Below are 18,567 nucleotides of genomic sequence, written 5' to 3' on the forward strand. Positions count from 1 at the left end.
ATCCAGGAACCCAAGGCTGGGTGGCAGTGTAATCCACCAGCGGGCCAGTGGATCCCATGCCCATTCCCAACTGGGGGCTTACAAGCCAGAACTGTGAGGCCAGACTTTGTCAGGGTTTACCCTGGGGTGAGGCTGCCCTCAGGAGGGGGCAGCAGCCATCCTGCTCTCTGCCCAGAATGCTAGAAGGCCTGAATAGGAGCTCCCTCGTGGTTTCATCCATCCACCCCCTGCCTGGTGTGAGTGCCCAGGGTGCAGCCAGGGCCTTGGCCACACCGCTGGGAGTGGGCCCCCATCCCAACCCCGAATATCTCAGGGGGGATGAATCCTTCTCAGCTTTAGAAGGGGTAGTGAAATCAGATTAAAAAAAGGGGTGGAGGCTTTGCTGACCTTTGACGGGGCGTGGGGCGTGCTGCGGTAGAAGGGTAGCAATGGCGGGAAGGAGGGAAGGTCTGCACTTGAATGAACAAACGAACTAACGAACCAAGAGTCATTGATTTTTAGGCCACTTTAACCGGAGTCTCAGGGTTAGAAAATCCACCCTCCCCTCCCGGAACGAAAATGTCTCCTAGTTAGTTTTCATTCTCTCACTTGTTACAACTTGCATTACAAAACTTAGGCTCCCCGCTCCGTGAGCTGGTGGGCTTCTCCAGCTCGGAAATCCGGGCGGCCTTGTTGGTCGCTGCGTCCCCAGAATTCGGCGAGTAGTGCTCGCCACTCCGGGCGGTGCTGGGGGCCCCCACACGGTGCTGGTGGCCCAGGGTCGAGGGGCCCCGCACTTCAGCCCCGGCCACGCCCAATCCCCCACCCCTCCTGTCCCCGCCCCGCCCTGTCTGCCGACAGACTCCGCGGCGCCGCTCAGCCCGCGCCGCTACCCACGAGCGCCCAGGTGGGCGGAGTTGCGGATGAGGGGCGGGATGTTTTGGTGGGCGGGGGTCCTGGTGACGACATCCGCGCGCGCCGCGCTGGGGCTCAGAGCCTGACTGTTCTGCGGGCGGCTAGCTCACTCCCGAGCAGGTGGGTGTGGGCCGGGGAGGGGTGGAGGTCGAGGACCGGGGTGGGAAGGAGGAGGCGCGCGCTTGCCCCCTTCCTGGGCAGGCCTGGACCGGGTGGCACGGTGTCTGCACGCCTGGGGAGCCCTGACCGAGCACGGGGACCTCCCCCATCCTTGCTTCTCAGTCTCCTAGAGGTCCGTGTCTGGGAGGGTGGGAGTCTCCCCTTTCCTAAGTCGGGGGCCTGAGGCCGGCCTTCCGGGCCTGGCCAGGAGGAGCTAGCGCCCACGCTGCGAGAGTTGGATTCGCATTTGTAATCACTTCTCCGAACTTTCCACGAGCTCCTATCCCGTGCCTGGCGCTTCCGACTCCGGTTCCCCTACCCCGGGCACCCGCCCCGCCCCGGTGTTGTCCGGGCGTCTTCGGTGCGCGGAGCACAGTGCCCCGAGCCGGGGTGCGGAGAAGCCGGGACCGCACGGGGCTGCAAAAGCTTTGGGTGAGGGGTGCGCGAAGGCGCCCACAGTATCGCGTGGCAATTACCGCTGTGGCCCCAGGGCCGGGCACCCAGCTGGGGCTGATGATTGAATGAACGAACGAACGGTTACAGCTGCTGAGAGACGTTAAGTAGTGAAAAATAAAGTGCTGTGACCTGGAGGTGGGGTTAGGGAGTGGTGAGGACTGCGATAAGAAAAGGGAGGAAGGCGATGGGGAAGGTTGCTTGGATGAAGATTATTCATCACTATTGGGCAGCTACTAAGCGTCGGACCTTGTGCTGGGTGCTGAAGATGCAGCACGAAGGGGACAGGAGGGTCCCTGCCTCCCAGCTCCCAGATTGGGACGTGGCGGGGGCGGGGGGGGAACGACGGGTAATCTGTCTTTTGCAAGGGAAGGGAGTGGTCAGTGGCTGATGGGAGAACCACAGGGCATTGTGTGTGTGTGTGTGTGTGTGTGTGTGTGCGTGCGCGCGCGCGTGTGTGTGTGTAGTGGTGGGGGCACAGAGCAGAGGCCCCTCCCTGGCTCCCTGAAGGTGGGACCAGCCTAAGCCTGGAGGGATGAGGAGTCTTGGGCAACACTGAGTGTGCTGCAGGCGGAGAAAGGTGAGGGAGGGTGGGGTATAGGGGGTAAGTAGTCAAGGTAGGCAGGGCCCATTAAAAGTTTTTTTTCCTGTTAAGGTTTTGAATCTCAAGAGCATTAGGGAGTCTCTTTGGGGGGGAGTTTAAGCAGGAGAGTGATGTGAGCACATTTGCATTTCTGAAAAATGCCCTGGTTGCTGCATAGGAAGGTACAAGGAGGCTGAGGCCAGTGAGGAGGCTGGTAAATGTCATTCCGTCGAGATGTCGGTGGGCAGGATCAGGGCTTTGGTAATAGGATGGAAAGAAGCAGGTGTACTTGATATTTAGAAGATGGGATTGGCAGTATTTGATGGTGGGGGCTTGGTCTCAAAGGATTTGCTTTTTTAAAAACATCTTTATTGGAGTATAATTGCTTTACAATGGTGTGTTAGTTTCTGCTGTATAACAAAGTGAATCAGCTATATGTGTACATATATCCCCATATCTCCTCCCTCTTGCGTCTCCCTCCTACCCTCCCTATCCCACCCCTCTAGGTGGTCACAAAGCACTGAGCTGATCTCCCTGTGCTATGCAGCTGCTTCCCACGGGCTATCTATTTTACATTTGGTAGTGCATATATGTCCTTGCCACTCTCTCACTTCGTCCCAGCTTCTCCTTCCGCCTCCCTGTGTCCTCAAGTCCATTCTCTACGTCTGCAATTTTATTCCTGTCCTGTGCTGACTTTTTAAGAAGGTGGAGCAGGGGATGTGAGATGACAAAGGCAGAGACTATGGAAAACCCAGTGGGTGTTAGGGAAAAGAGATCCCTGATGTGGTGCTGCTTGTGTGTGTGTCTTTGTGTCTTCCTTCTAGGGGATAGGGTCCCAGGGGAAGGATGCAGCTGGAACACAGAAACCCTTGGATGTCAGGTGGAGGAGTTAGGGCCTTATTTTGCCAGTGATGGGAGCCATGAAATGTTACTGTGTAGGATTTTATCGTGGCCCTTGCAGCATCTGGGCATTAGGTTGGGGCACGGAGGATGTTCCGAGTTTTGACCACCCTCCCTTTTAATCCCTGCAAGGTCAGGAGCTGCAGGATCTGGCTCCAGGTCACCTGCAAGGTGAGTCCAGGTGCTGATGGCAGGGGCCTCTTCCTCTCTTCACAGGGCAGGGAACAGCCTTCCCTCAACATGGGGCTGGAGGCCCAGAGGCTGCCAGGGGCTGAGGAGGCCCCAGTGAGGGTGGCCCTTCGAGTCCGCCCATTGCTGCCCAAGGAGCTGCTGCATGGGCACCAGAGCTGCCTGAGGGTGGAGCCGGGGCACGGCCGAGTCACTTTGGGCCGGGACCGCCACTTTAGCTTCCACGTATTGCTGGACGAGAACGCCGGGCAGGAGGCTGTGTACCAGGCCTGCGTGCAACCCCTCCTCGAGGCTTTTTTTGAGGGCTTCAATGCCACCGTCTTTGCCTACGGTCAGACAGGCTCCGGGAAGACATACACCATGGGGGAGGCCAGTGTGGGTGAGTGACCCTGCTTTAGGCCCCCTGCCCTTGTTGAGGGTCCTCAGTGTCTCCTGAATTTCTGCCCCTGCCTTCTTGCTGCCATTCCCTGTTGAAGATGAGGATGCTGGTGGAGGGGGGAGGGGCAGGTTTCCTAAACAGATCTGCAGCCTGGAGTGGGACCAGCTGTGTCAGTGGGCTGGGTCGAGCAGGCAGGAAGAGTCCTCGGAGGTGAGTGACCTTCTCAACTCCATAGATATGGGACCATGCTGTCTGGCTCTGGGCACCTCACAGGGAGGAAGGGCATGGGAAGTTGGCTTGTCTCTGGAGGTTGTTAGGATGGCTGCTGGGGGTCAGGAATCCATGTTCTAGTCAGAGTGGTTGGAAGGGGAACTGTCCTGGAAGAGATATGCTTTGGCTGCTGCATAGCAGGGAAGCAGGCTGGTTCCATGAGGCTCTGGAGCAGAGTTTTGGGAGAGATGCTTTGGGCCAACTGAAGGAACTGCCCCCTCTTAAGGAGCATGAACTGCTTTATCCTTGGTTTTAAAAGTGTATGTGTTTGTTGTGGAAAATTAGGAAAATACAGAAAACACATACACAAAATAAAACTTACTTGATAATTGCCTTTCAGAAATCACTCACCCTGTTAGCATTTCAGTCCTTCTGGGTGAAAATTAGCATACGTTAAAAAATGGTATTATAGTGTACCCATTCTTTTGTATCCTGTTTTATTTTCTTAACAATATATCGTGAACATTTCTCTGTATCATTAAATATTCTTCAATCAAAAATTTTAATGGCTGCCTGGCATGCCATTGTGAGTATAAGGTTACTTATTTAACCAGATCCCCTGTTTGGATGTTAGGATGGACACTTAGGATGTTTACATTTTTATTGAGTTATGAGGAAGAATGTGTTCCGAACGTCCTCTTATTACTTCCTTGGGATAAATTTAGGAAGTCCTAAATTTAACTGAGCATAGACTATGGTAATGAGTCTCCAGGAGTTATCAAGCAAAGGGTATCTGACCGCCTGGCAGGGATGTAGTGGAGGGGATGCTTACATCATGAAAGGGATTGGTTGAACCTTGAGAAGTTGCTTCCAACTCTGAAATTCTGCCTGACCACCCTGGGGCATGGCCTGGCTCAGGCTGCCCAGCCCATCCTGGCCTCTGCTGCCGCCTTCTCCACACTGGAGCCCCATCCTCCAGCTGCTGCTAGGGGCCTCTGGGCCTTGTGGGCGCCATGTCCAGCTGAAAGCATAGTGGCAGGAGGCCCTGCGGTGTCTCCTCAGCCTCCCTTCACGAGGACGAGCAGGGCATCATCCCACGGGCCATGGCTGAGGCCTTTAAGCTGATTGATGAGAATGACCTGCTTGACTGTCTGGTGCACGTGTCCTACCTGGAAGTGTACAAGGAGGAGTTCCGAGACCTGCTGGAGGTGGGCACCGCCAGTCGTGACATCCAGCTTCGGGAAGATGATCGTGGGAATGTTGGTGAGGAACTCCTGGGTCTTCCACTGGCTGGGAGCGGGATACCTGGCTTGGGGAGGCTTTACCTGCTTAGGGTGGCTTACCTGTCTGTTGGGGGTACCTCCTAACTGGGAAACCAAGCTCTGGAAAGTTTTGCTTTCGCTTCCCGTCTCTACTGAGTTCAGTATACATTGGTGTGCCCAGAGTAAGAGGCATTGAGGTGAACGTGGGGAAGCTGGAGCCCCCTCAAGCCCCAGCCAGTATGGGCAGGAACCCCTGGGCATGGGGAAGGGACCCCTGAGTCAGGAAGAGCTGTAGAGGACCAGCCGTGCTCTGCCTGCTCTCCTGGCTGTCAGTCTCAGGCTGCCCCTGCCCTGGGCTCATGGCCTTCTGTGCCCGCAGTGCTGTGTGGAGTGAAGGAGGTGGACGTGGAGGGCCTGGATGAGGTGCTGAGCCTCCTGGAGATGGGCAATGCAGCGCGGCACACGGGGGCCACACACCTCAACCGCCTCTCCAGCCGCTCACACACTGTGTTCACCGTGACCCTGGAGCAGCGGGGGCGCGCCCCCAGCCGCCTCCCCCGACCTGCCGCAGGCCAGCTGCTCATCTCCAAGTTCCACTTCGTGGACTTGGCGGGCTCAGAGAGGGTGCTCAAGACAGGCAGCACAGGTGAGCGGCTCAAGGAGAGCATCCAGATCAACAGCAGCCTCTTGGCGCTGGGCAACGTCATCAGCGCCCTGGGTGACCCCCAGCGCCGCGGCAGCCACATCCCCTACCGGGACTCCAAGATCACCCGGTGAGTCGCCGATGGCCGCAGGCCCACGGAGAAGGGGCCCCAAGAGCCACGCTAGTTTGTTCTAGCTACTGTCTGGCCTCTGGGGTTGGGGGAGGCGACTAGGAGATGGGTCCCCCTCAGGCTTCGGGGGCATGTCGTCCACGCGGTTCGAGGTATCCGGCCCATGGGGAAGCAGGCCGAGGATCGGACCCGGTTTGGGGTCTGGACCTCTGGCCCTGGCACGTTGGGTCCCCTAACGCGTCTCGCCTGGCGCCCTCAGGATCCTCAAAGACTCCCTGGGCGGGAATGCCAAGACAGTGATGATCGCCTGCGTCAGCCCTTCCTCCTCAGACTTCGATGAGACTCTCAACACCCTCAACTACGCCAGCCGCGCCCAGAACATCCGCAACCGCGCCACTGTCAACTGGCGGCCCGAGGCCGAGAGGGCGCCCGAGGAGGCACCCGCTGGCCCGCGGGGGCCGCCTAGACACCGCTCGGAGACGCGCATCATCCACCGCGGTCGGCGCGCCCCTGGCCCCACCGCAGCCTCCGCCGCGGCCGCCGCCCGCCTGGGCGCCGAGTGCGCTCGCTACCGGGCCCGCACCGACGCCGCTTACAGCCTCCTGCGCGAGCTACAGGCCGAGCCTGGGCTGCCTGGCGCCGCTGCCCGCAAGGTGCGCGACTGGCTGTGCGCCGTTGAGGGCGAGCGCAGCGCCCTGAGCTCCGCCTCTGGGCCCGACAGCGGCATCGAGAGCGCCTCCGCCGAGGAGCAGGCCATGCAGGGACCCGGCGGACAAAAGGTGGCCAAGGGTCGGGTGTGGCCTAGGGGTGGGGAGGGGATGGGGAAGGAAGAAAGTCTGCATACAGCTAGCTGTATCCCTGCCCCTTGCTCATTAGCAGAGCACATTTGGGATTCAGAGGCACTTCTGCTGGTGACCTTGATGACTTTCCAATCCTCAGGGTCTCTATCTGTAAAATAGGGATTGCATTAGTTTCTACCTCCTGGTGATGTAAGGACTGAAGGTGTCACAAGTGCAGGTGAAGGCTAGTTGTTCCTAATAATAGTGATGTTATTGTTAATGAAAATATGATTAATAATTACAAGAGCTGGCCCAATGGCTTGTGGAGGGGACCTGCAGGCCAGGTGGGGTCTTGAACCCCTGTTGCAGGCGGGGCTTGGAGCAGAGTAGCAAGCCCTGCTAGGGGAACCTCTGGCGCGGCAGGGAGAGGGCTGAGGTGTCTCAGGGACAGGCAGGCTTGTCTTGACAGCTCCTGCCCCTGAAGCTTCTCTCCTGGCCCCATAGGAAGATGAGGGGGCACTGCAGCTGCTGGCCCTGCAGAGCCAGGTGGTCCGGCTGGAGGAGGAGAACCGAGACTTTCTGGCTGCGCTGGAGGACGCCATGGAGCAGTACAAACTGCAGGTGGGGCACCCCCTTCCACAGTGGTGGCGGGGGGCACTTCTGCTGGGAGGTGAAACTGAGCTGAGCCTGTCAGGATGAGAGGAAGTTAGCCAGGTGGGGGGTTCTGGCACGATGGGTAGAAATACGGGGTGCACAGTATGAGCAAAAGTGTGGAGGTGAGGAACACATTGGCGCGGGTGGGTGTGCAGGGTGGTCATGAGGATGGATAGGAAGTGGGCCTGGAGGGGTAGCAGGATGAGACTCCAGAGCTGGGCTTTTCCTTTTGTCCCAGGGTAACTGGGTCAGCATTGCTCCTGGCGCCCTCTGGTGGCAGTGAATGGCATGGATATGGAGGGAGTGATAGGATGTGGCAGGGTGGGTGAGTTTGAACCCGAACTAATGCAGTGTGTGTGCGCGGGAGGGACACCAAGAGGTGGTCAGAGGTATTTGGCCCTCCTCCATTTTAGCACAGAGAGGGCAGGGTGGCCTCAGACATGCTCTTCAGTTTCCTGCGCTTCTGCCTCTCAGCATCCCTGCACCCCACCTTTCGCACATCCGTGTTGCCCCATCAGCACCTTGACTGTGTCTTGCAGAGCGACCGTCTTCGTGAGCAGCAGGAGGAGATGGCAGAGCTGCGGCTGCGGCTGGAGCTGGTGCGGCCTGGCTGGGGGCCCCCAGGGCTCTTGCAGGGCTTGTCTCCTGAGTCCTTTATGCCCCGGCCTCACACGGCCCCCCTGGGGGGTGCCCACACCTGTGTGCTGGGCATGGTGCCCCCTGCCTGCCTTCCTGGAGATGAAGTTGGCCCTGAGAATTGGGGAGAGGTGAGGAGGTGGCGAGGCTGGGTGTCTGCTGGGCCTCTTGACCTGGGCAGGCTCTGGCAGGGGAAGGTCATGCTGGGGAATGTGTCCCTCACCCCATGCTTTCATTGGACCAGCTATGAGATGCCCCTTTCTGGTGTTCCTAGAGGAATGCCCAAAATTTGGGTAGGGCTTCTCAGAAGGATCTGGTGCCGTTGAGCATCCCTGGAGTACCTGGAGATTGCTCGGAGTGAGGAGGTTATAGAGGGGGTTCTGGCTTCCAGTATGGAATGGAAAGCTCACATACCTCCAGGGATGGGGAGCTCATCACCTCCGAGGCCACACCCTCTCCATATTTGGATGCGTTTCTTTGCAAGTTCACTTTTCCGTGAGCTCTAATCTGCTCCTCAAGCCTGGTCTCTTGTTTCTAGTTCTGTCACTTGGGGCCTTTTGGACAAAGGCTGCTCCTGCATCTGCCTGAGAGCTCTGGGTCTTCTCAGCTCTAAAGGCCTGAGGGACTGAGGAAAGGGAGGACGTGGGTTTGGCAGAAGCCTGTTATGCAGCCCCCCTACTCTAGCAGGGCGTTGTTGGTGAGATAAAACTTGGTGCAGATGACCTGTATACAAGATAGAAAGGACCAGTTATCCCCCGAGGAGTGCCAGGTTTGCTATGGGAGCCGGAGCAGGGGTGGCGAGGGGGAAGAGAAGACGGGGAGAAGAGGAAGGAGTGAGCGAAGAGGGAGGAAGCTTCTGCTCTGACTTGAGACTGGAAAGCCTTCCCAGAGCTGTCATTTGAGGTAGATCCTGAAGGTAAGGTAGGGCTGGAAGAGGTAGAGATGTGAGGAGCATGCAAGGTGGGGTGTAGGTAGGAGCAAAGACTTGGTGGTGGGAGATGGGTGATGGAGAATGCCCTAGAAGTTTCCTATCCTGAAACCTGGCATTCCCCTAGCAGGTGACAAATGGCGGGGAGGCTGGAGCCAAGTTGCTGGCAGAGGCAGAGAGGCTGGGAAGTGGCTCTTCAGCTGCATCAGAGGAAGAGGAGGAGAGGGGCGAGGAGGAGCCACCCCGACGGATCCTGCACCCACGCAGGTGAGTGGGACCCATGGCCCCCCTGACAAGGACCGGCTCAGGGCCCTGGCTGGGCAGGAGGAGGATCCCACTGGGGTCTCAGGGTGCCGTTACCTGCGTCGCCCTGGCTAGCCCTCGGGGGAGAGCAGGCAGGGACTGGGCTCTGAATCAAGAGTTCTCGCTGGGGTGAGTGTGCTGAGGGGATGGGCCCAGACCTCCTGGTTCTCAGCCTCCAAGGTGACCCTCGGTTACCCCAGCTGCCTTGCACCCTCTCAGCTCAGCTGCTGGCCTCAGAATTCTGCCAGACTGACATCGTGGGGTCACAGTGACCCTGGTGGCCTCTCTTCCCCTCCTGGGCCCAGGAGGTAGCTGGGCTGGGGCTGGGGAGGGGTACAGGCTCACACTTCTGCCCTCCAGGAATGGGATCAGTAAGGGGAGCCAGAGGACGGGGGCCCGCCCAGGGAGTCCACTCAACAGGAAGGGCCCAGAGCTTTGCCTGGAGGAGCTGGGTGCAACCGTCCAGGGGCCCAGAGGTGAGCTGGGTAAGGCACAGAGAGGGTCCTGACCCCTTTTCCCCTTCATGGTCCTGGACTGGCCACCCCGGACAGTCCACACACAACCCCTGGCTGCCCCTGGCCAGGGCATGCCCCTCCCCCCCTCCCCCTCCCCTCCCCTCCCCCTCCCCTCCCCCTCCCCTCCCCCACCCCTCCCTGTCAGCGGCCCTGACAGTCAGCCTATTACAGTGGTTGGTGGGAGCCAGGCCCTGGTTCGGCCTCTCCAGGCCCCCACTGCCATGGCCTCTGAGTGGCGGCTGGCCCAAGCCCAGCAGAAGATCCGTGAGCTGGCCATCAACATACGCATGAAGGAGGAGCTCATAGGCGAGCTGGTCCGCACAGGTGAGGGGGAGGGCTTTTGGGCTGGCCTTCCACCTGAGGGTGGTTAGGAGCGGGGTCCAGGTGGCATAGGTTTGGTAAACCAGCTCAGTCTCTTCCAGATATGTGACCTTGAGCAGGTAGGATAACGCCTCTGTGCTTCAGTTTTCTCCTCTCTGAAATGGAGATAGTAACTGAACCTGCTTTATAGGTTGTTGAAATGAGCTAATTCAAGTGAAGTGCTTAGGCTGGCTTTCAGGAAGCATTAGTTCTTATTATTGGGTTGGCCGAAAAGTTCGTTTGGGTTTTCAAACGAACTTTTTGGCCAACCCAGTATTATTAATCAATTGCTGTGTGTCAGGCATCGCACTGGGCACAGAATCTCCCGGTCCTCGGGAGCAATCAGCGTCCCCAAATCATCTACGTCTACTACTGATGATACCGGTGAACGAGCAGGGGATGATTTTCGGTGGTGACTAGTTGAGCTTTTTAACTTTAATAGTTATAAATTTATTTATTCCAAAATGCACTGGGAACAATTTCAAACAGACATATGAGAGTCCCTATCACCAGATTTAGCATTTCCAAGCTTTGCTCGCATTTGTTTCATCTCTCCCTTTTTTCTTTGCTGAAATATTTTGAAGCAAATCCAGGACAGCATGTCATTTCATCCCTACACCCTTCAGTATGCCTCTTTTTCAACATTTTAACCAAAATGCCATTAGCACATCTATAACAGAACTGATGCCCTCTCAATGCCCAGAGCAGAAGCAGCTCTTCAGCAGTGTCTGTGTGCAGCTCCGGGCTTGTCCACACATTATATTTGCACGTTAGTTCTCTGAAGTCTCCCTTCTCTCACCTTTTCACAGTCATCCTATAGAATGTTCCAAACCCCAAATGTTCTGGGTTTGTGTGTTAGCTTCCTGTGGTGTCATTTAGCTTGTCGCTCTGTCCTCCATATTTCCTACAAATGGAAGTTAGTTCCAGAGGCTTAGTTGCATGCAGGCTTAAGTTACATATTTACTTTAGCGTGTGTTAGTTAAAAGTAAAACAAGTAAACCCATATTTTCCCTGGGTCACTGCTATGGATAAGGCTATTTTTAAAAATGTGTCAATTTAAAGAAAAATATTAAGTAAATCACAGTTCTAGGGGTACAGAGTCGTGGCACAATCCATGTAGGTGTCTAGGGCTGACAGAGGTCTGGAAAAGCTCCCAGGAGAACGAACTACGATGCTCTTCAGGCAGAGGGGCTGTGCTGACACGACCCTTGCCTTTTCTTCCAGGGAAGGCGGCCCAGGCCCTGAACCGCCAGCACAGCCAGCGCATCCGGGAGCTGGAGCAGGAGGCAGAGCGGGTGCGGGCTGAGCTGAGTGAAGGCCAGAGGCAGCTGCGGGAGCTTGAGGGCAAGGAGCCCCAGGACGCCAGCGAGTGTTCGCAGCTCCAGGAGTTCCGCAAGAGGGTTGCTGCCGCTCAGAGCCAAGTGCAGGTACTGACCTGTCCGGACCCTGGGGGTGGTGGTTGCAGCCTCCCAGGCCGGGGTCCTGGGATCAAGACATGTGAGCCCTGGAGCCCAAGCTCACTGTGGAACCTGTGGGTGCTCAGGCCCTCGCGCCCCAGCCCCAGCTGGTGGCACTAACGCCCTCCTGGTCTCTCAGGGTGAGGCTGGCATTAGATAGAAGCTGGCGGTGCTGGGAGTCGGCTCAGCTTTAAACACAGCAGAGGCAGGGAGGTGGGGCCTGCCCGAAGACCATCTAGGAGCCCAGTGAGGGTGAGGGGTGGGGGCGTCGTCCTGCTCCCCCCGCCTCCCTCCGTCCTGCTCCCCACGTCCTGCAGCCCCCGCCTCCCTCCGTCTGTCTACCCTTCCAGTTCTCCGTTTACCCACCTCTCCAAACCATCGTCCCTCTGTCCGTCCACCCGTCAGTCCATGCGTCTGTCTAATCCATCCGTCCGATTGTCCTTTCATCAGCTAACTGTCCATTTATGTGTCTATTCATTTGTCTTTCTGTTCCCCTTGATCAACCCTTGCATTATCTGTCCATCCTGTTTTTTACCTTTATATGATCCCATCATCTGTCTGTCCACCCACCCTGCCATCCATTCTTCTTTGCAGCTGTCCCCCCATTATTCATTCCTTCTTTTCTCAGTTCAGGTGTCCAAGAGACCGTACAGTAGAGTGATTAAGAGCACAGGTTCTGGAGCCTTGACTGCTTGGGTTTGAATCCCAGCTCTGCCATTTACTACCTGTGTGTCTTTGGTCAAGTTTCCTAACCTCTCTGTGCCTCAGTTTCCTAATCTGTTAAGTAGGAAGCCTTTAAAACCTTTTCATCAGATTGTTAGGATCATTTAGTATACTGAGAGCACTTGATGTAGCGCTTGGTACATAGTAAGCGTCGTAGTATTTTGACGTTCTTATAATTTTGATATTTTTATTAGTCCATCATCCATCTGCCTGTTTTCCCTTCTGTCTGTCCCTCTATGCGCCGTTCTGCTGTCCTGCCTGCCCTTGTTGAGTGCCCGGCACCATGCCAGGCTCTCGGCAGCCCCCACACGTGGCCCAGCAGAGGCTGTGTTGGTCCTAGGTGCTGAAGGAGAAGAAGCAGGTGACAGAGCGGCTGGTGTCGCTGTCGGCCCAGAGCGAGAAGCGGCTGCAGGAGCTGGAGAGGAATGTGCAGCTCATGCGGCAGCAGCAGGGGCAGCTGCAAAGGCGGCTTCGTGAGGAGACAGAGCAGAAGCGGCGCCTGGAGACAGAGATGAACAAGCGGCAGCACCGTGTCAAGGTCGGGCACTTGGGCGGTGGGGTGCCTGTGTCCCAGCCAGGAGGCCAGGCGGGGCACACAGCCAGGGGAGCACTTACAGCCACGTGACCTTATAAAGCAGCTCACTTGGCTTCCCTGAGTTTGGTTTTTTACTTGAAAATGAGGAGAGTTATGGGAAACTCAGGGCTAGGGTGAGAATTCAGTAGGATGAATTATATAAGGGGACTGGCGTCTTGCAAGTGTTTGCTTCTGTTTGCGGGTCCCCAGCGAGACTTGGGGGTGGCGAGGCTGAGGGTTGCTGCACAGGGCTGTCTTGGGAGCAGGGTAGGCACTCCTTTGGGCTTGGGGGATCACAGGCTCTGGGAGGATGTGGGTACCCCTCACGGCCCTGCCTACTGAGCTTCTCACCCTGCACATCCCCAGGAGCTGGAGCTGAAGCACGAGCAGCAGCAAAAGATCCTGAAGATCAAGACAGAAGAGATTGCGGCATTTCAGAGGAAGCGGCGCAGCGGCAGCAACGGCTCTGTTGTCAGCCTGGAGCAGCAGCAGGTGGGGCCTGGGCTGAGCCTGCACCCCCAGGGGCACCCACAGCCTGGCCAGTTGCTAGAGTCCCCGGGGGCTCAGCTGGTTGGTACACCATTCTCCCCACCTGACCCGGGTGGCCACCCGCACCACCCATGCAGCCAGAGGTGAGAGCTGAGTCCCCTCCCCGTCTCCTCCACTGTCCCTCAGAAGACTGAGGACCAGAAGAAGTGGCTGGACCAGGAGATGGAGAAGGTCCTACGGCAGCGGCGGGCACTGGAGGAGCTGGGGGAGGAGCTCCACAAGCGGGAGGCCATCCTGGCCAAGAAGGAGGCCCTGGTGCAGGAGAAGACGGGGCTGGAGAGCAAGCGCCTGCGGTCCAGCCAGGTGAGGCCCTGCCCGGTGAGGCCCTGCCAGGTGAGGTCCAGCAAGGAGAGAGCCTGCCAGCTGAGTTTCTGCCGGGTGAGGTCCTGCCAGGTGAGATTCCATCAGGTGAGGTCCTTCCAAGTGAGATCTCTCCAATTGATAACACTGCCAGGTGAGTTCTAGACAGGTGTGGTTCTTCTAGGTGATGTCCCTGCCAGGTAAGTTCCAGCCAGGTCAGGCTATATCCTATGGATCGCTCAAGAATTCTAGGGCTTTAGGGTGTCTGTGATACAGGTGCTGCTGTGTGGGTAGAAGAACCTCTCCAAGTATCTATCCCACAATTCATTTTACCTCATTAACCACCTGCTCTGGACTGTGCAGGCAGAACAGGGAACCACAGGTATGGAGAGGTGGTATGGCCAGAGAGGAAGAGCCTTCACTGGCACTGGAGGCAGACGAACCTGGCCCCACCCAGCTCCGCTAGGCTTCATTGCCTCCTCTTGAGCAGGAAGCTTCTGAGCCATACCTTCCTCCTCTGTCAGATGGAATCACAGTGTGGCCATGAGGATCAGAGACGGGGTATGTCACACACAAAGCCCAGAGCATGTTCCAGCAGCGGGTGCTCAGGCTAGATTCCCACAGGGTTCCAGACTCACTTCTGCCCTCATGGAGTCCAAGAGGGTTCAGCTGGATTATCTGGAACTTCCCTCGGCCACTAGAGCCCTTACTTCCTCCCACATCAGGTTCCCAGAAGGGCCTTTGGGATTTGGCCACTGATTCCCCATAATTCCCATCGCAAGCTGGAGTCACGTCATCGTAGTGACAGGCCACCACCATCCTGCTCTGTTTCTGCCCGGGTCATCCCCTCCTTGTCAGGACTGCCCTTTCCTCAGCTTCTCTGTATCCTCCTTCCAGTCCATCTCTGGGGGCCCCTCTTCAGAGGCTCGGGTCCCATAGGCCCCCACTCCCCGGCTTATGCAGAGCTGAGAGTCAGGCCTCCCGCTGAGCAGCACTCCTCCTCAGCATCCCATGGTGGGGCTGGGCCATCCCTGTCGCCCTGGGGAGGATGGGGCCTGCTTCTTCCCTAATCGCTAGCTATGCCGCCCCCAGGCCCTCAACGAGGACATTGTGCGTGTGTCCAGCCGGCTGGAGCACCTGGAGAAGGAGCTCTCTGAGAAGAGCGGGCAGCTGCGGCAGGGCAGCGCCCAGAGCCAGCAGCAGATCCGCGGGGAGATCGACGCCCTGCGCCAGGAGAAGGACGCGCTGCTGAAGCAGCGGCTGGAGATTGACAGCAAGCTGAGGCAGGGCAGCCTGCTATCGCCTGAGGTGCGCCCCCGGGCTGGCCCTGGCCGCCTGCTCCACGCTGAATGCGGGCCTTGCTGCTTTTGGCCACGCATGCGTTCCTCCTGGGTGTTAGCCCACCAAGAGCGCACAGAACTGGCCCTCCCCCCACGCTCCAGCCCCCGTTTCTGGGACACACACGGCTGGGCCTGGCTGCCCTCGGTCCCACCCCAGCTGGACTCTGGACTCGTTCTGCGTCCTGCGGCACACTGACCTCGTGTATGTATCACGTGCTCACACCTCTCATCTCCCTAACGTGGGATGAGAGTTGGGACCATGTCAGCACACCTCATAGCCACACAGGTTTGCCCTCCTGACAGCAGAGAAAGCCCGTGTTAAGAGCAGCGGACCTCAGCAGATCCTGGGTGCCTCTGTGGTCCCAGCACGCCTTCCCTTCAGTGCAGGGTCTCCCGAGTGCAGGCCACGCCAGAGGCCACGTGCTCCAGAGGGCAGTCTCTTGGCGAGCCCCAGCCTCCTGTACCCCCCAAGGCTGAGGCTGAGATGGAAGCGTCCCTGTTCCTGCCATAGTGGCTGGGGGCCCCTCTCTCCATGTGCTGACCCTGCGCTAGGATGAGGGGACACGTACGGGCTGAGTCATGGCTGCATGTGACTGTTGCAAGCCTGCCCAGGACCTGTTCAGGGCGCGGGCGTTCTGTGGAGCAGGAAGCCAGTACTCCACCTCCACACATCCTGTGTCCCCGCAGGAGGAGCGGACACTGTTCCAGCTGGACGAGGCCATCGAGGCCCTGGACGCTGCCATCGAGTACAAGAACGAGGCCATCACGTGCCGCCAGCGGGTGCTGCGGGCCTCGGCCTCCTTGCTGTCCCAGTGCGAGATGAACCTCATGGCCAAGCTCAGCTACCTCTCGTCCTCGGAGACCAGAGCCCTACTCTGCAAGTACTTTGACAAGGTGGGTCACCGGCCCACGAGCCCCTGACTCCTCCTTCTGGAACTTGGTGGGAGAAGGTTGATGGCGTTGGTGGCTAGTCGGCCACATACCTGCTGCCCCGGTTGAGGATTCCCTGGGTGAAGGGAGCCGGCACTGGGGCTGAGCCTGGCTGGGCCCTGGGACAGGTGGTGACGCTCCGAGAGGAGCAGCACCAGCAGCAGATTGCCTTCTCGGAGCTGGAGATGCAGCTGGAGGAGCAGCGGAGGCTGGTGTATTGGCTGGAGGTGGCCCTAGAGCGGCAGCGCCTGGAGATGGACCGCCAGCTGACCCGGCAGCAGAAGGAGCACGAGCAGGATATCCAGCTCCTCCTCCATCAGAGCCGAGGTGAGGCCCAGGCCTGCCCCAAAGGCCGTGCTGCCTGCTGCCTGCCCACAGCCCCTTGCCACCTCTTTCTGCCTTTTCCCTCCAGACCACCTCGGTGAAGGGTTAGCAGACAGCAAGAGGCAGTATGAGACCAGAATTCAAGCTCTGGAGAAGGAGCTGGGCCGCCACATGTGGATCAACCAGGAACTGAAACAGAAGCTCAGTAGTTTGAATGCTGCCGGCCAGAGCAGGGGTAATTGTTATGTGCTGTCACCAGGCTGGCCAATGCTTTGCCCTGACGTCAGGTTTTCTTTGTTTTGGAGAAAGCTTAGAAGCCACTCTAACTTCAGCTCTTGGATCATTTCACATGTTGCTTATTGCACTCGGGCATTGGAAAGCTAGGACTTCAGGAAGGTACTGCTACTCCATTTCTGACAAGGATGTTGTTATTCCCAGTGACAGGTGGGGAGAAGAGGACCCTGTGCCCGGAGAACAGACAAGCCCCTGGAAGTGAAGACGAGCCCCACCCAGCACCTGAGCCTCTGTGGCAGCCCCCCGTCACTGAGGGTGTGCCCCGTGCCCGTGAGGAGATGCGGGACTTGGTCCATGCCCCATTACCGTTGACATGGAAACGCTCGAGCCTGTGCAGCGAGGAGCAGGGTTCCCCCGAGGAGCTACGGCAGCGGGAGGCTGCTGAACCCTTGGTGGGGCGGATGCTACCAGTGGGTGAGATGGGTCTGCCCTGGAACCTCGGGCTCTTGCCCAAGCCCCGGCGGGAACTGCGAAGGACCAGCCCAGGGATGATTGATGTCAGAAAAAACCCCCTGTAGGCTCTTGGGGCAGAGCCGGTCTTGGAGGGAGATTTGGAGCCTGCTGAAAGTTGTGATGTCGATGCTCCCTTCTGTGAAGGAGTTCTTACCTCAAACTCTGAATCAGGTCCTGATCTTTCTAATTGGAGTCAACAAATTTGGGCCACAGCCCAGAACTGTTTAAAAATGATGCAGATTCCTACCATTCATTTCCTTTAAGCTGCAATACCCAATTGCCACCTTTTGGCTTCTTAAAAATTTTTTCTTTCATATTAGAGTATAGGTGATTTACAGTGTTGTGTTAGTTTCAGGTGTCCAGCAAAGTGATTCAGTTATACGTATACATATATCTCAGTTATACATATACATATATCCATTCTTTTTCAGATTCATTTCCCATATAGGTTATTACAGATTATTGAGTAGAGTTCCCTGTGCTATATAGTAGGTCCTTGTTGATTATCTATGTTATATATAGTAGTGTGTATATGTTAATCCCAAACTCCTAATTTATCCCTCCCCTTACCTTTTCCCTTTGGTAACTGTAAATTTGTTTCCAAAGTCTGTGAGTCTGTTTCTGTTTTGTAAATAAGTTCATTTCTATCATTTTTTTAGATTCCACGTATAAGTGATATCGTATGATATTTGTCTTTGTTTCTCAGGGTATATGCCCAGTATTGGGATTGCTGAGTCATATGGTAGTTGTATTTTTAATTTTTTAAGGAACCTTCATGCTGTTCTCCATAGTGGCTGTATCAATTTACATTCCCACCAACAGTGTAGGAGGGTTCCCTTTTCTCCACACCCTCTCCAGCATTTATTGTTTGTAGACTTTTTGATGATGGCCATTCTGACTGGTGTGAGGTGATACCTCATTGTAGTTTTGATTTTTATTTCTCTGAACATCTTTTCATGTGCGTTTTGGCCATCTGTATATCTTCTTTGAAGAAATGTCTATTTAGCTGTTCTGCCCATTTTTTGATTGGGTTGTTTGTTTTTTTTATATAGAGCTGCATGAGCTGTTTGTATATTTTGGAGATTAATCCCTTGGTGGTCACTTCGTTTGCAAATATTTTCTCCCATTCTGTGGGCTGTCTTTTCATTTTGTTTATGGTTTCCTTTGCTGTGCAAAAGCTTTTAAGTTTAATTAGGTCCCATTTGTTTATTTTTGTTTTTATTTTCATTACTCTGGGAGGTGGATCCAAAAAGATATTGCTGTGATTTATGTCAAAGAGTGTTCTGCCTATGTTTTCCTCTAAGAGTTTTATAGTATCCAGTCTTACATTTAGGTCTTTAATCCATTTTGAGTTTGTTTTTGTGTATGGTGTTAGAGAATGTTCTAGTTTCATTCTTTTATTAATGCGTGTATCTGTCCAGTTTTCCCAGCACCACTTATTGAAGAGACTGTCTTTTCTACATTGTATGTTTTTATTTTCATTACTCTGGGAGGTGGATCCAAAAAGATATTGCTGTGATTTATGTCAAAGAGTGTTCTGCCTATGTTTTCCTCTAAGAGTTTTATAGTATCCAGTCTTACATTTAGGTCTTTAATCCATTTTGAGTTTGTTTTTGTGTATGGTGTTAGAGAATGTTCTAGTTTCA

The 18,567-nt window shown here is 56.1% G+C and overlaps 1 protein-coding gene across 7 annotated transcripts; it reads left to right on the plus strand.

The window, feature by feature from the left end:
- Positions 1–967: 967 nt before the first annotated feature.
- On the plus strand, positions 968–17,310 carry KIF7 (kinesin family member 7). 7 transcript variants are annotated; one of them, XM_028495828.2, is made up of 19 exons: positions 968–1,014; positions 3,206–3,557; positions 4,830–5,030; positions 5,409–5,802; positions 6,062–6,581; positions 7,086–7,202; positions 7,775–8,002; positions 8,927–9,066; positions 9,463–9,587; positions 9,789–9,941; positions 11,202–11,404; positions 12,498–12,695; positions 13,098–13,223; positions 13,407–13,583; positions 14,673–14,888; positions 15,608–15,814; positions 15,979–16,177; positions 16,263–16,409; positions 16,613–17,310. In XM_028495828.2, the coding sequence occupies exons 2-19, from the start codon at positions 3,230–3,232 to the stop codon at positions 16,984–16,986; spliced, it is 4,053 nt and encodes a 1,350-aa protein (XP_028351629.1). In that variant the 5' UTR covers positions 968–1,014; positions 3,206–3,229; the 3' UTR covers positions 16,987–17,310. The 7 variants fall into 7 exon arrangements, with proteins under 7 accessions (XP_028351629.1, XP_028351632.1, XP_028351634.1 ...); XM_028495831.2 differs by lacking the exon at positions 968–1,014 and having other exon boundaries at positions 3,158–3,557; positions 16,619–17,310; XM_028495833.2 differs by lacking the exon at positions 968–1,014 and having other exon boundaries at positions 3,158–3,557; positions 9,463–9,578; positions 13,410–13,583; positions 16,619–17,310.
- Positions 17,311–18,567: the final 1,257 nt, after the last annotated feature.

Source organism: Physeter macrocephalus, chromosome 11 (genome assembly GCF_002837175.3).
Source record: "Physeter macrocephalus isolate SW-GA chromosome 11, ASM283717v5, whole genome shotgun sequence".
Lineage (NCBI taxonomy): Eukaryota > Metazoa > Chordata > Mammalia > Artiodactyla > Physeteridae > Physeter > Physeter macrocephalus.